The sequence below is a fragment of the Ctenocephalides felis genome, unplaced genomic scaffold (assembly GCF_003426905.1).
Source record: "Ctenocephalides felis isolate EL2017-DRISC unplaced genomic scaffold, ASM342690v1 CF-g0.4_SCAFFOLD_00845, whole genome shotgun sequence".
In the NCBI taxonomy this organism is placed as follows: domain Eukaryota; kingdom Metazoa; phylum Arthropoda; class Insecta; order Siphonaptera; family Pulicidae; genus Ctenocephalides; species Ctenocephalides felis.
This window is the reverse complement of record NW_020536999.1, coordinates 56,269,175-56,286,373: the sequence shown is the minus strand read 5'-3', so window position 1 is coordinate 56,286,373 and position 17,199 is coordinate 56,269,175. Positions and strand designations below refer to the sequence as shown.

At 32.9% G+C, this 17,199-nt stretch overlaps 1 protein-coding gene across 1 annotated transcript in view; it reads left to right on the top strand.

The window, feature by feature from the left end:
- LOC113386282 (autism susceptibility gene 2 protein-like) overlaps window positions 1-16,465 on the top strand; it is a 97,040-nt gene extending 80,575 nt beyond the window's left edge. The window contains exons 6-16 of the mRNA XM_026624074.1: window positions 10,257-10,526; window positions 10,662-11,010; window positions 11,085-11,258; window positions 11,373-11,550; window positions 11,712-11,879; window positions 11,959-12,431; window positions 12,549-12,730; window positions 12,874-13,041; window positions 14,406-14,724; window positions 14,814-14,961; window positions 15,372-16,465. Of these exons, the coding sequence (XP_026479859.1) occupies window positions 10,257-10,526; window positions 10,662-11,010; window positions 11,085-11,258; window positions 11,373-11,550; window positions 11,712-11,879; window positions 11,959-12,431; window positions 12,549-12,730; window positions 12,874-13,041; window positions 14,406-14,724; window positions 14,814-14,961; window positions 15,372-16,263 (3,321 nt within the window). The 3' untranslated portion in view covers window positions 16,264-16,465. The remainder of the gene's footprint in view (window positions 1-10,256; window positions 10,527-10,661; window positions 11,011-11,084; window positions 11,259-11,372; window positions 11,551-11,711; window positions 11,880-11,958; window positions 12,432-12,548; window positions 12,731-12,873; window positions 13,042-14,405; window positions 14,725-14,813; window positions 14,962-15,371) is intronic.
- Window positions 16,466-17,199: the final 734 nt, after the last annotated feature.

Here is a 17,199-nt window from a genome sequence, read left to right as displayed (position 1 = left end):
TGTTAGCAATTTTGTTTATTTATATTTATCATTGTTTAAAGCAGGATAGGATTCGTAGGAACATTACCCGCCTACAACATTATTTTTTACATTCTATACAATCTCTTTATATATGTTCTATACTATAAATTTGTTTCTCTTTTCAACTATTATATTCTTTTCTCTCTTCTAAACATGTTTTAACATTTCTATTTCTATTCAACACTTATCTTCCCCTATTTCTTCATTCTTCTTTTTATCTTCGCGTTCTCTATTTGATTTTCTTCTGACCTCTAAGTGAACTAAACTATTAACTCCCATTTGACTTATTTTTGAAAGTTGTATTTCTACAAGACAATTACTAATTTCTTCATTAGTTATTAGCTTATTTACTTATTATTGACTTTGCTTATTCGGAGTGTTAGCCACCTCCAACATTATTTTTTCTTTTATATCATATACGATCTCTATATTTAAATTATTTTATGCTTCACTTATTTCTTCATTCTTCTTTTTCTTCTTACTCCTAAATCAACTAAACTATTGACTCTCTTTTGACTTATTTTTGAAAGTTGTATTTCCACAAGTCAATTACTAATTTCCTCATTGTGAGCAATATTATTTATTTACTTATTTACTAATTTTGCTTTGCTTATTCGGAGCATTAGTCACCTACAATATTTTTTTACATTCTATACTATCTTTTATGTCATATGTTTATCTCTATATGTATGTCCTATACTATACAATTTTTTTTCTTAACTATTTCATTCTTCATTTTTCTACATTTTTCCCTCTCTCTCTCTCTTCTAAATTTGTTTTGTATTTTTTAATTCTATTCAACACTCACCTTCCCTTATTTCTTCATTCTTCTTCTTATCTTCGGGCGTTCTATTCTTTTTCTTCTTACTCCTAATTCAATTCGACAATTCGAATTCTGCTGATTTTAACTAATTTGATTTTAACAATACAAATTTTATGTCAATGTTAGGACTCGAACTGAATATCCTAGCGTTTGAGTTGTGACCATAGATAATATGGACATATAAGTATAATATGGACATATATCTAAGCAAGTAGTATTGATAAAAAATCGACAATAATGTCTCCTAAAAATTATTCTTCTTCCATTTTTAAGAAAATGACTAAGTAATCCTTTTCATACATCAACGTAAACTATAATTAATACAGATAAAATGTCTCCTGTAATATTTTTTTACATAAATCAACATAAACTATAATTAATTTAATAATGCAAATAAAAGATGTAAAAATAAATTTACAGGTGCCCACATATTATACAATATACATTCCATCCAATATTTATATAATTCTTGTATGTTACAACTAGCTCCAAAATATTGTTCCAACTAACCCCAGGTGCGATCTTTTACACTTATCAAGTAACAATTTATACAATTTAGCAATCACAAAAGTTGTTACACATTATCAAAGTTTAATAAATTTGATTCAAAATAAGATATATAAAATTTACGTAGTCGATAATAACTCAAACTGAATTTTTATGACAGATCAATTTTATATTATCTGTCAAAAATGACGCACCTGCACAGTTCTGTTTATTGCGTCGGCCAGAAGGAACAATAGCTATGACAATATTATGCAGGGCGGTTTTTACGTTCAATCTTGACAAAATAAATATTTTAATATCGTTTAAGATCCTGTTGAAAAACGCCTGTTACTAGCTACCCCTGCGCTACAGACAGCCCCTCACCATAACAATATATTGCCATTTCTTAATGTTAAAATACCTATTTATATTACCTACTTTATTATAAAAATATTTATAGGGATATTAGACTTGTTTGTCTATGATAACTAGTTAAATTAATTAAACCTTCTCTTAGTATATAATTTTTTACTAAGATCTTGTAATTGCAACGTTTCATGCTACCTATTTTTACAACAAACACAAATATTCTACTATATTTCTCATTTGTTACTTCAGCATACTTGGCATTGCAATACTGAAATTGTAATATGTTTTGCGTTAACCTGTTGAAACAGATATTACTATTACATTAGTTTTAGTAATAATGTTTAATAATAACATTAACAAAGAGTTATAAGAGTCTTTTAAACTAATTTGACGTAGATTCCATCAGTCACCGTACCTTTTATACCTGTCTCGAAATTGACAAGTAAAAAATGATTTCAAAACTACAAAATCTTCTTACCATTGTCAGAGTTAGATTACAACATGCAAACATTGCAATCTTTGTAGATGATAAGTATTTTGTACGGAACTCAAAATAATTTGCATATTTTCTTTTCATTCTGTGTATCTTCGCTCATCAAAAAAGTTTCATTTAGTTTCAGTGAACCGTATATTAGTTTTATAATACTTCAGATCAGTTGATAACTGTTTGGAAAGTTTAGAACTCCAGTGCTTTTCATGACTGTGCTTTTCCCAGTGGATGAGTTTTATGTTTGTGACGTTGGGTGATTTTTGCACATGTTATGTGTTCTGATAAAATGTAGTGTCAAAGTATTTGGTTTATGTGGTAACCATTGCGATCATAGCGAGGGTGCCTGGTTCGCCGGGCAATGGGGAACAATCAGGCGATTCATCGACGGCCTGCCGATCAGATAGTCCTGTCAAAACAGCTGATAGGGCGCAGGTAAATTACCACCGAGAGGAATTATGTGATAATGGAATCTTATGAGATAGAGAAATATACTGTTTCCAACATTTATTTCAACGCCATCCAAATTCTTCAATACATAATTGCAGTGGATCTTATTATTGTAGTTTTTGAAGTTCAATTTCATATATTTTGGATAAAGGATTAAAATACCTCATTACAAGAAACAAATTATTTTAATGAAATTAATTACAGTGCAAAACAAAGCTAAAACGATGTCCACTAACATTAACCCTTACACTAATATTATGTAATGCAATAATAACTGAAAAACTAGTGATGTATGGCATCGTGCCTTAAAACAAATTGCTGAAACTTCCCGTGCCTTAATGAAATATTCGAGTAATATTAAATGTTTTCAAATATATTATTATAATTATTTGAAGTTCTATATATATATATATAAGTGATGTTTAGAACTTTCGCTAGAATTAGAATTAAAAACCGAATAATTTTTCGATATTTAGAAAATTTTTTTTTTTGAAAATTAAAAAAAAAATTAAAAGACTTTGTTTCCCCTAAAAGTATTCGTTTCCCCAAAAGCAGAAAGTTTTTTAAATCATTCAAATCGGATGCTTAGTTATCTCAAAAACTGTCATTTTTGCACATTTAGCTCTGAATCCCCGAAACGGCTGGACCTGCCTTTGCCAAAATCTAATCACCACTTCTCCCTACCATTACGAAATGTTTTTACATCATTCAAATCGGTTGAACCGTTCTCTTAAAAACTGACATTTTTAGCACTTTTTGCTCCGTATCTCCGAAACGACTGGACCTGCCTTTGCCAAAAACTAATCAGCACATTTCCCTATCAATAGAAATCGATCGCTTTTAAAATTTTTCAAATCGGTTTATTTATGCGCCCTAAATCGTCGACGAAAAATTGTTTCTACACATCCATCCATTTTTTCTGAGGTATGCCAAAATGTTCAGAAAACTCTAGAACGTGAAGGTATGCAAAAATTTTCATTTTTGATTTTTTGACCATTACTATAACTTCCCCTACGGGAAGTTAAAAAATGCTAATGATAATGTGATAGTTTGTTTAAGGTATGGAAATAAAATTTTCAGTATTCAAAATAGGTAGATGTCTCGAAATTCTGACGATAAAAATCATTTAAATATCCGTTGCATATTTTTTCTAAGTCCCAAATCTGGAAAATGATAAATAAGGGCAGTACTAAGAACAGAATAGGGTATGAAAATAATAAGATAAAAAGGATGAAAAACTTAGCAAGGGCATGTTAAAATAATTTTGAATAGAAAAAATAATTGGAACTGTCGAGAAAAATGTTATAGTAGATATTATTTGTATAGGCATTTTATTAGTCAAATATTATTTGATACCGAAATTAGCATCTTCATGAATATTGTAGAAACTTTAGTCTTAAAGATGGTGCTGTGAAATTGACGATCACTCGGTTTTCTAACTTGTAGTGGGAGTAAATTAAAAAGCTGTAAGTTTAAAAATTGGTTCTTTTATAAGCAAATTTCTTGTTTTACATATTTATTTATTTAATTTTACAAGCCGTCGGTATAATAATATTATAATAAGGCTCAAGTCAATATTTTACATGTTTAATATGATTTAATTAACTATTAGCTATTTTATTACTTATAGGAACTTATAGGAATTCGGCATGGAAGATAAGTTGAAACGTTGAGCATTATCATTATATATCAGTATCCAATTTTTACTAGGTCACAGGTGGACGATTAATTTTTGAACTTCAGCCAAATACTCATGTGCCCAAATGTGTATTGACTAAATTAGAAAAGTTTTTTTTTTAACTTATTGTAATTGCTGTAATAAGATGCTATATTTTTATCACAGTTGGTTTAATTAATAATGTGACAACGACTCAATAATATAATGATCATTAATTGCTGTACTAAATACAGCAATTAATGTTTTATAATTAGTAATTATGATGCTAATCGAATCGTCACGCAAGTAGCTTGGGATGACCTAATTTATTTTAGACGACGACGATATTTTGTTCTCAATATAATTAATGATTCAAATGTTTTAAAAAGTGGTTTTCAACAAATTTATAAAAAAAACAGAATATTAAAATCAATTTTATTATTTTATAAAATTATTTATAACTCTTAAATATTACTTGAAGAATAATTATGAATCATATAATAATTTTTAACATAATTTTATTTCATTTACTGCTATATTCATTATAATCAAATTACTTTATCATCGAAAGTGGAAACTAAATTATTTAATGTTTTTAAGATGTATCAGAATACTGAAAAATTTAAAAATAATTATTAACTTTTTAAAGTTTAAATAATTTTATATTGTTTTTTTATTATATTTGTGCGTTAAATATGATATTTTAGATATAATTCATTAAGTCTATTTTTAATTAGGTTGAATAGTCTAATTTTTTGTAATACATTTCTAATAAATATTTGAAATAGTTATTAACAATTTTAATCGAAAAAATCAACTATTAGTAAACTTCGTTAAAAGATAATCATTGATTTAATGAATGAAGTTATGGAATAAAAATATCTTGATGAAAACTTTATTATTTCTATGATATTTAAGTCTACTACTAATTAATGGAATGCCCTAATTTCTTGTAATAAATTTTCAATAAATATTTGAAATAATAATTATTAATTTTAATTAATGGAATCAACTATTAATCAACTGAGTTAATATATAAACTAGTGGGGCGCATGGCATCGTGCCTTAAGGCAAATTGCTGGAACTTTTCGTACCAAATATTATTGTTTTTTTTAAAAACGATTAACATTTTTGAAAAAAATTTACTTCGAAAAAATTAGATTTTTGAGAAACTATAAATTTGACAAAAAATTACTTTTTTTTAAAAAAATCTCTAAAATATCTGATAATTTGATGTGCATATGACTAATGATTTTTGACCGCTAAATGGCATTTTTTTTACTTTTTTTATTAGATCTCCGAAACCGCTAGACCTGCCTTCTTGACGAATTCTTTATCTTGTCAATACAAGTAAAATGTTTTTTGAATTATTAAAATCGGACGCTCCGTTCTCTTAAAAACTGAGATATCATTTTCAATACTTTTTGCTTTGTATCTTTGGTACCGCTAGACCTGCCTTCGCCAAAAACTAATCAGCACGTCTCCTTATCAGTACAAATCGAATGTTTTTTGAATTATTTAAATCGGTTGATCGGTGTTCCCGAAATCGTCGACGAAAATTTGTATCCGCACACACACACATACACACACATACATCCATTTTTTCTAAGGTTTGCCAAAATGTTCAGAAACCTTTGAAACGTAAAGATATATTAAAATTTTCATTTTCGATTTTTTGCGATTACTATAACTTACCCTAAGGGTAGTTAAAAAATTGTGTTTTGTTTATAAATGAATTTATAAAGCTAAATGAAATTCAATATCAAGATGAACCCCCTACAATTCGTCTATATGATGTTCTACTACTAATTAAGCAATACCTTAATTTGTTGTAAATAATTTAGAGCAATTGGTTGGAATAATTAATACGAATTTCAGTCAATGCAATCAATTATTAGTAAATACATGTATTTTCTTGTATAGCGAAGAAACTGCGTTTACGACAGACTAGGTCTTTTGTCTGGGTATGTCGGGCTCAATACCGCCTGGGTATAATACCGAATAAAACCTCCGTGTGTTTGTGTATGTTTTATGTATGCATATACAACTGATAGCGGAAACATGGAAATTACATTTTAATATAGACATTCGCCATAATTAGTCAAGTACATGAATCAAGTGTTCAGATTGTTTTAAATTCCCAATCACGATTTAATAACAGGACGTCAAAGTGATTGCTTGCGAATTTTATATCTGTTATATGATGTACTGAAATCGATTTTTATTGCAGTCGGCTAAAGTTGTTTGCTCTTTGGAATGCTATTTATGTTTTTAGCTCGCCAGCCATTAAAACATCAGGCAGGTTGTAAAATCTGAGCGCGAGCAGAATCATTACCGACTCATAAAACGAACTTGAGATTTCATTACTCGTTGAAATTTTACGTCACCGTTTATGCTACATTAATCTAAGGCCATAATTCATCCTGGATTAATAGCGTATTTGACATGCTATTAAGTGAATAAATAGCATATCTGGACTTTTAAATAGGAAGATTTACAATCGTCTAGTCCATTGCCGTATTATTGAATGCTAATGTTTCTCTTTAATATGCGTTGTTAAAAGGTTAATGTATAGTATTTAATTATAATGATACGAATGTACGATTCGCAAGTCTTGCATAGAGCATAGTTGTTCTGTGTATTGACCTCGTATACATACCGTTATATCTGCATTATTATTTTATTTCCCACCGAAAGGTTTGTTTGTCGTAAATCTATAACTTTACTTAATTAATTCTAATGGAATTACCTCAATTATCGTTGTTTATTGCACGGCGCTAAACATGATGTGAAAAAGATCTAAGATAAGTGGTATCTTGCCTTCAGGCAATTTACATGAACCTCCTGATATCCGAAATTAATCGAGTTGATTAACAAGATCTGAAACCTTCAAAATTAATTTTTTTAACTGTTGATTACAAACTAGATCGACTGTTCTCAAAAAATATCAACACAGTTTCCAACTGAAAATTGACTGTTTTATCTCATTTTAGAAACATAGTTTTATTATATATGCATATAGGACAGTGAATTACATATTAGACAGGAATATATATCATAAAAAACAACAGATAATCAAGTAGATATAACTAGGCTGATCTTTGCTAGAATTCCCAACTTTTCAGATTCCCAACTCATATTTTTCAAAGCGTTTTTGATGATAACCACTGTTGATTGTAAAGAAAACGATTAGACTGATTATTACGCAAACCAATTCTGAGTTTTTTTAAATTGGCTTTAAAATATTCGAAATTGGTGCACCCGTTTTGAAGACAAATGATTTAGAATTCATTGAAAAATCGAGAAGACTTAAAATTATCTTACTGTTAAATTTTTAAATCTTCTTGCTCCTCCTTCGGAAATTTAAATATATTTATGTATTAATAACATATATAATGTATCGAAAAGTTAAATAATGTACGTACGATTTTTTAAGGCATAACAGATGTTTATTCATTTGTTGTTGATTTGGGTATACATATTATGATGAAGTAGATGATTTTTAATTGCTAATGTAATAATATTCTTTATGGATTAACGTAAAAAAATGTATTACTAGAGTTTGCTTTTTCTCATATATTCTATATATAATATGTATGTATGCAGACGTACATATATCTCATTATAGTTTCCATTAGTCTTATTTTAATTTTTGCTAGATGTGAGAAATGCTGGTTTACGAGATGTCTGATTAATTCCAGCTATATATAGTCTAAGAGCCAGTGAACTATTTGACTAACCTGTTTTCACAAAGCCAGAAATTTTTTTAATGATATTTTATTATCGGCCCATTAAGAAAATACCATTCTGGCAGTCATTCCGCGGTTGCGTCATCATCCCTTCAATTTGTGAAAATGTAAAAAAAAACTGTTTTTATAACTTGCTCGCACAAGGCTCAAATTTTGAGAGTGTCTTCTTTTAACTGTTCAGAAAGCATATGTAAAAAGCCAGCCCATTCTGACGGTTGCAAGGGTCTGCCAGACGAGTACATAATAGTCACGACGCGCAAGGGTGTGGGCGCATTGCCATACATGATCGACTAATACCCTTGTATTTGAATAATTAATACGTCATTTTAAAGGTCATTTTGAAAACATCCGTTATACCAAACTTCAACTTTGTATCTCACCTTATGGCCGAGATATCATTGAAAATATGCCAAAGTGGCCCCTTTTTCAAACTCAATTTTTGGCGTAACCATAAAAGATATCGAAAAAAAAATTACATGATTCTACTCATATTGGCTTAAATCACATAATGTATAGTAATATATGCTAAATAATCCTTTATTATTAGCTAAAAAGGATAAAATAATTTTTCAATTAATGTTTTCGGATAGTGTGTTTTGTTTAATTACTTTATTATTAGTGTTATTTAAAAGCTTATTGTTTTCTCTTTTAGTACTGCAAATATGGTTTAAATCAAATTTGTGGAACACATTGAAAAATTGAAGAAACCAGAACCAGTACACCCGCGCGTAACGCTAATAGTGGCCCGCATAGAATTCGTTCGGTCGGATGTGCGATGCGTTACGCGCGGGTGTACTGGTTCTGGTTTCTTCAATTTTTCAATGTGTTCCACAAATTTGATTTAAACCATATTTGCAGTACTAAAAGAGAAAACAATAAGCTTTTAAATAACACTAATAATAAAGTAATTAAACAAAACACACTATCCGAAAACATTAATTGAAAAATTATTTTATCCTTTTTAGCTAATAATAAAGGATTATTTAGCATATATTACTATACATTATGTGATTTAAGCCAATATGAGTAGAAGCACGTAATTTTTTTTCGATATCTTTTATGGTTACGCCAAAAATTGAGTTTGAAAAAGGGGCCACTTTGGCATATTTTCAATGATATCTCGGCCATAAGGTGAGATACAAAGTTGAAGTTTGGTATAACGGATGTTTTCAAAATGACCTTTAAAATGGCGTATTAATTATTCAAATACAAGGGTATTAGTCGATCATGTATGGCAATGCGCCCACACCCTTGCGCGTCGTGACTATTATGTACTCGTCTGGCAGACCCTTGCAACCGTCAGAATGGGCTGGCTTTTTACATATGCTTTCTGAACAGTTAAAAGAAGACACCCTCAAAATTTGAGCCTTGTGCGAGCAAGTTATAAAAACAGTTTTTTTTACATTTTCACAAATTGAAGGGATGATGACGCAACCGCGGAATGACTGCCAGAATGGTATTTTCTTAATGGGCCGATAATAAAATATCATTAAAAAAATTTCTGGCTTTGTGAAAACAGGTTAGTCAAATAGTTCACTGGCTCTTAGACTAATACACAACTGATAAAAAATAGATTAAATTATCTTATAGAGTATTCCGACGCAAATTAAAGTGATTTTCTTTGATGCATCATAATTGCGGTTGCGTGATGCAATTGATAGCACGAATATAATTGCATGTGAGAGATATATTCCATGGGCAAGTAAAACTCACATATTATCGAGATAGATATAAAGGTGTCATTAACTTTTAATAAACTTTGCATTTTGATTAAACGCCTCTCATAATTGGCTTTTCTTTCATCAGCTTTTGTGTAATGTAATTAAAGTCGTAAAAACTCTTACAAAACAATAACTTTCTGTGTTATTTTATATCTCGGAACAATAAGAAAACTGGATTTTTCTGACTAGAGATTTATCATCGGGTGTAGTGTACGAGTACAGACATATAGTACATACGATGGATGTGTTGTATTGTTCATATTTTTCTTTCAAAATCAAAATATAATAATATAACGCTTTAACACCAAAGTTTATTGTTGAACTTTATTCTAAGCATATTTTCAACCGTTTTAATTGATACACATTCTCAACTAATAAATAGAACAAAATATATATTATTTTTCAAGTTTCGATTATCCACTTTTATTTACATGATGTAGTAAAATTTTTTGTAATGATTTAAAGTATTAACCAATACTTTTCTTTCCACTAGGGATCCGATGGCGGTGGTTCCATGTTTGCATCTGTTCCGACCCCCTCTCCAGTGGCCCCAGCGGCGATTGTGCCGGCGGCAGCAGCGATTAGCAACAAGACGCCTTCTGCTCCGGATCAATCGCAACCGCCTCCGCAACAACAACAACCGCAGCAGCCGCAGTTTACTAACAATGTTACGGTGGCCGTCACGCCGGCGCCGACAGTCACCGCACCTTCGCCTGCGCCCGCCGCTTTGCCGCCACCACCTTATCGAGTACCGTCGATGCAGGTAAGAAGAATTATTGAACTAATTGGGCTGATCGATTATAGATTAGCATTGATCGATTACTAGTTCTGCTGAAGTTGTCTATTTAACGAAGCGTATGTATCACTCATGTTTCTAAATTCAAATCTTATATTGTAGCAGATGACAGATCTGCGGCCGAGACATCAGTTCCCTACGCAACAGCAGCAGCAACAACAACAAATTAACATTAATGGAGCGCTTAGTACGCAGATGCCGCTACTAAATCATAGCGCTGCAGGTATGTTGCGGCCTGCCTGCCCAAAACCAAACACCAAATTACCTGTTTGTACACCGTCTGGTGGTCAGGCACCTCAACAGCAACACGTCCAGATGCAGCAGCAAACCTGCTCCCAACCACTCCAAAGCTCTCCTTCCCTTGCTGCGGTGGTGACGTCGCCTGCTTTACCTAATGGCATTATGCACACACCGGGTCCAATGTTGCCAAGTGCTTCCAGTCAGTTGCCAGGTAAAATTGAATTTAATTTGTGTTAGTATGACAATATTCTCGTATAACATTAATTTGATATTGTGTATTTGAAGGTTTACCAATAGCAGCGACACAGCCCGCATCTCTTCCCGTGACTTTGCAGCAGCCGCAAGTTGCGACGCCAGCCGCGCCACCGCCGCCGGCAAGACCGCCAGGACTTGACGGATCTGCCCAGCAACCTCGAACTAATAGCCCCGCCGTCGCCACTAGTGCTGTACCCGCAGCAGGTACATTATAAGATCAATGTCTTAATATTTGCAAGCTTCATATTTTTTCAATTTCGATTTATTTTTGCAGACGTTTATGTTTTTAATTTGTAATTAAACTTTAATAAATTTCAGGACCAACAGCCTATCCAGGATATCTGCACCCGCCGTTGTATGCACCATACGCGGCATCATTGCACAGTCCTTACCTTCCGGCGATACCTTCACCAGGAAAGTCTGCCGCGCCAGTCGCTCCTACGACCGTCGCACCTGCACCTAGTCCTATTCGGGAAAGAGACTGCTTTAGTAACAGGCAAGGATTTTTGAATAAATTTGCCTTCAATTCTCTTTTTCAGATCTAACTTATTATTTACGTTATTTAGATGTTAGTTTTTATACAGTTTTATAGGTGTATAATAACTTCATATTTTATTCAAATATTAAATATGTAACGAGTTTGCATTATATATTTAGGTCTGCGAGTACTACACCACTATCTTCTAATTATGGTCCAGGATCGATATCTGGACCACAAGGGCCTTCCCCTGCGTTGCCTTACAGTAAAGCAGCTTCACCAATTACTGCACCCGTTGCTGTTACCACTTCTAGTCATACTTTCAATAACAAACCTCTCTGGTCCACGTACGTATTTTTGTATATTTTTCTCAAATACTTATATCATAGTGTTGAAATAAGTTATAAATTTAATTTTGATTTTTAGTGTGAACAGTACGGGTCCTATGGTACACCACTTATCGCCAGTTCCGGTGCAGTCTTTAACGCGGCCAACGCCTCCGCCCCAACAGCAGCAGCAGACGCAACCGCAGCTTCAACCACAAATTGTTCCACCGCTCCTATCGCAGCAACCGCAATCGGCTTCACAGCCAATAGTACCTGCAGCAGCTGCAGTTCAAACGCAAGCTGTGGCTCCTCCCGGACCTCTGGCTATGCCTGCGATACCGCCGACAAGTGTTTCCACTGCGTCTGCCTACAGTTCACCAATGTTTATCGCACCATTGCCGCCGCCCGCTCCAGTGCCTTCCCAAGTGACGCCCGTACCGCCTGCAGTCTCGGTGGCCGCGCCACCGGTCACCACGCCTGTTTCTACGCCGACGGCGCCTCTGCCATTTTCAGCGGAATCACTTTTCCAGTCAAGCAAACGCACAAGGGACGATCCATTCCAGATACCATTAAGTGAGTATCATTTTCTATATTCGTTCAAATTATTATAATTTATTTTGATACTACGAAAATAGGTATGTGCTTTTTTTCCTTTGTGTACATATTTTAACTAAATGTTATATTTTCTAGATCAAGCAGATATGTTGCGAAGGGAATTAGACAATCGCTTTCTGGCTTCTCAAGATCGTGCTGGAATTGGTGGCGTTGTTGGAGCACCATATTTGCGAACAGAAATGCATCATCATCAACATCAGCATACACATGTTCATCAGCACCAACAAGCGCCACCCTCCATCTTTCCTCCTCCTTTGGTAAGAATTATCTAAACTTAATTAAAGAATATATTCGTAATATGAGTATTTTAGATTGACTGTTTGTCATAATATTACATTAGCAGATTCAGTGTTTGCCAAATTATTAGCTTTTAGATTGACTGTTTATAATTTTATTATAGTTTAAAGACATTCCGAAGCTAAGTGCAGTCGAGTCGCCGTTCTATCGTTCCAGTTTAGGAATGGGTGTTGGATCTTATCCCAGTTATAGTTCTGGATTACTTCATCCCGGACTTGGGGGTCCCACGCCTTTTGTACCCCCAAGTCATCTTCCTGCATTTACAACGAAGGTACAATATTCAATAACTCATAAACAAAATAATAAACAACAACAAAGGTTCAACTTTAATTCTTTTACATCATTATCTTTCTTGTACTTTTTACTGTCATTATTATTCACTAATGTTAAATAATTTGATAAAGAGTAAGAATCCTAAAACTTGAGTTGCCATTGAATTACTAAATAGTGTAATTTTTTTAATATACTGTAGCGAAAATTTTTATTTTTTTTTATTAAGAAGGTGAGAATTAATTAAAGATTCTAGAAGCAATATTTTAACATCATAATAATCAATACATATATCTGGAAATCTATGATATATTAAGCAGATTTTTAAATTATTTTCATCATATTTAATATCACGCACTTATTCATATGCATGCTATACTATAACAAATATTAACTTCATCAGCTGACTTATGAATGCTATATTAATTCATTCCACTTTTTCCTTAAATGTTTGTTAACGAATACCCTACATGCTCGTTCCATCAATGTGAATGCTTAATTTTTTTTAAAATATGCTATGCTTTGCTAGATATATTTTGTTTGTTCATAACACTTATTTTTTCCGCAGCATCCTTCCTCACATTTAAACCTGCCAGCAGATCCCTCAAAACCTAAACAAATGGTATGTTGATATATAATGTTATTGTGGAACTGTATAGCAATTAAATTAATAATTACTTTTATTGATAATTTTTTTCTTGTTGACATTAATCAACAATTTATAATGTATACTATATAATTTATAATATTAATCATTATTAAATATTTTAATGTAATATATATGCTATACAGTTCTTACATTAGAATGCATTTGAATTAAAACAAACACTTTTCAGTATAATATATCATTGTGATAACTGTTTTGAAATTTTAAATTTGTAATTTGTACTATTTAAAATGTGATAACTTTTTAAAATTTTAAAAGAAACCCAAATTTGCCATGCCTGAAGTAAGGGCAGAAAAGTTTGAAAGCTATTTTCCTGACCTGTTGCTGCCTCACGATGGTTCTAAATATTAATTCTTTGTTTAAGAATGTTATAAAATCATGTGCTTGACTACTAAAATACACTTTTGCTTCTCACAAAACCGAAGTTATACATTAATATTATAAGAGATTTTCATCAAACTTTATAAAAATATAAAGTTATCACTTAATTAATATACTAATGAAACAATGCAAATTAACCTTATGCTTAGCTTATGATTTGTTCACAATAAGCATGCTGATTAATCTGCTTCTCATCTCACTATTAGTGTATGTTGAGCATCGTCACATATAGCCTGTACCTTTTAAATATAAATTTAATTATTATTTATTATAATCAGTATTGAATAGATTTACATTGATTAAATATCTTCATACAGAAATCTGGAAAATGGAATGCAATGCATGTCCGCATAGCATGGGAGATCTATCACCACCAACAGAAAACACCAGTTGATGGAAGTAAAGTTGCTCCTAGTCTTACTCCTGGGACCATCAAAAGCGAACTGTTGCGACCACCTTCTCATCTATTTCCTCCTACGGCTTCTCCTGCAAACGGCCCGCCTCCACCACCTTCTGTGGCTGGTTTAGTGCGCCCCCATGACTTGCCATCAGTGACATATCCTGGTCGCAGTCCTTTTGATCAAGGACCTCCTACTTTATCCGGAGCGTATTTGGGGGCGCCCACATCACATTTAGGTAATATACTTGATATTTGTTAAAATATAATCGTACTATTATAGATTCAATTTAGTACATTGTTATTTAATCGTTATATTTTATTGCAGGTGCTGGAATATCACCTTTTAGTAGGTTTGGACCAACATTTGGTCCAAATCCAAATTCTCCATATGCTGGATTGTCACCGTTTGGACCAAGTAGAGAACTTTCTCAGCTCGGAGGCCCTCTTAATTCAGTTCATGACCCTTGGGGGAGGTAAGTGGATTCCTATGATTTTGATAATGAACCGATGGCATTGTTATCAATACTGTATTTGAATTCAATCATGCTATAGAATTATATCAGAATCATAATTGAGAATAAAATAAATATATTTGGAAATATTCAGTGCCACAAATTATATGTTAGAAACAACAAAATACTTGTAGAATTTAATGTTAGTTTTATTATTAATAGGTCCAATAAAAATATATTGCTTATCGAACATAAAATTCTTAAATAAATAGAATCAATGAAAATATTTTACTTATATAATGGATAATAATTAAAGAAAATATAAGAAAAAATATCTGATTTGTATCAAATATAACATTTGTATTGATGATAAATGCGAGATATTTTCTTGGACGCTATTAAATGTTTCCACAATGTATACTCATGAGCAGGCCTCACATTCGCAGCTCACTACCGAGGGTTATGCCGGGCTACCCGGCTCCACCCGCTGCAAGTCCATGGACTCTAAAACCAGATCCTGGTCTATTGGAACGACGGGAACAGGAAGAGCAGAGAGAGCGAGAGATTCGCGAGCGAGAAATTCGAGAACGTGAGCGATCAAGAAGAGAAAGGGAAGAGAGAGAAAGAAGAGAACGTGAAAGGGAAAGAGAACGAGAGAGAGAACGAGAAAGGGAAGAAAAGCAGCGAAAGGAGCAACAGGAACGTGAAAGGGAGAAGGAACGACGGGAGAAAGAAAGGAGAGACTTGGAAAGGAGAGAAGCGGAACGAGAGCGACTTATGCAGCAGCAGCACAGGCTTGCTGTCAGTTCAGACAAGATGGTGAGAGACCGGTCACCTTTAAGAAACGGTTTAACGGACGCATCTGGTGTAGCCGATGTCCGAATAAAAGACGAACCCCGTAAGGACGACGACCCAGTTCTTGCGGCTCGTTACCATCCACACGCCCACCCTCTGCCCGCGCATCATAATCATCCCGCATATTTATCGCAGCGGCTGATGACCGCACCGCCGCCGCCGCAGCCTACGCATCGGCTGCTCCCGCCGCCTCATCTTCCGCACCATTTTGCGCCTCCTTGGCCCGCGACTGATCCCTTCCGTGACCATTACCGAATAATGGACCCTCTGCAGCTGCGCTATAATCCTATAATGGAGGCCGCGTATCGGGCCGAACACGAAGCCAAGATGTACAGCGCGTACGCGGCCCAGGCGCATAATAGGGCCAAGGACCCGAGTCCTGTACCACCGCACAGCGCACATGCAGTGCATCGTCTGGTCCCTCCGTCGCTTGCGCACAAGAAGGAAGATGCGCAGCCGCCGCGATGACCGATGCCCCCCGATCATCAGATGTGATAATGGACTTTTTGATAACTGCCGAATATATATATGTAAATATTAGTTAAGCTCCGAAGTGTAAATGTTATTTATTTATTTTAGCTACGCCCAGAACGAGGTATGTGAGTCTCTTGAGTGATCATCCTTATTTTTTTCTAAGATCGATGACCGTATGATATTATAATTATTTGTAGAGAACAAAAATGCAATGTCAATTTTTAATATAAGACAAATATGGATAAGATTATTTCCATAGACTCCATAGATTGTATTTATATAATATAAATGATAAAAAGCATTGTAAAATATAATGTATTTTTTGTAAAAGGATTTTGTATATATTTTTTTTATTTAATATATCTATTAGGATGAATGTGTCAAACAAATCTTTTAACTGAAACTCGTGACTTATTCTGAAAGCAATTATCCAAAGATAAGATAAGCCAAAATAGAAAGCATTTATTGAAACCAGTGTTAATTCTTGTCAATACTTTCATGTGTAATTCTTGTAAGAAATGGGGATGATCTCTCTTTGTGTGCAGTGATTTGATTCTTGAATAGTCTGAGAGTGCTTTCAATGTCAGTACAATTAATAAATTTGTTGTTAACTGAAAATTAGGTCAAATGTAAATAAATTCATATAATTTTGATTGCTTTAAGAATAAGGGACTAATTAAGTAATTTGAAAATAGTATATGTGCTATATGACAAAATATTAAAAAAATCAATACTAATGCTAGATTTTATATTATAAATTCTAATGCAATCAAAGTTTCAGAATGCAAGCGAATTATAGTGATTGGTTTTCGGAGACCATATTTATAAATATCATTCTTGTATTTATATCAATAACAAATAAAACCTATTTGTAGAGAAAAATGAAAATATCTTTGTTTTAATTTTTATTCAAGTTAATTTCAATAGAAC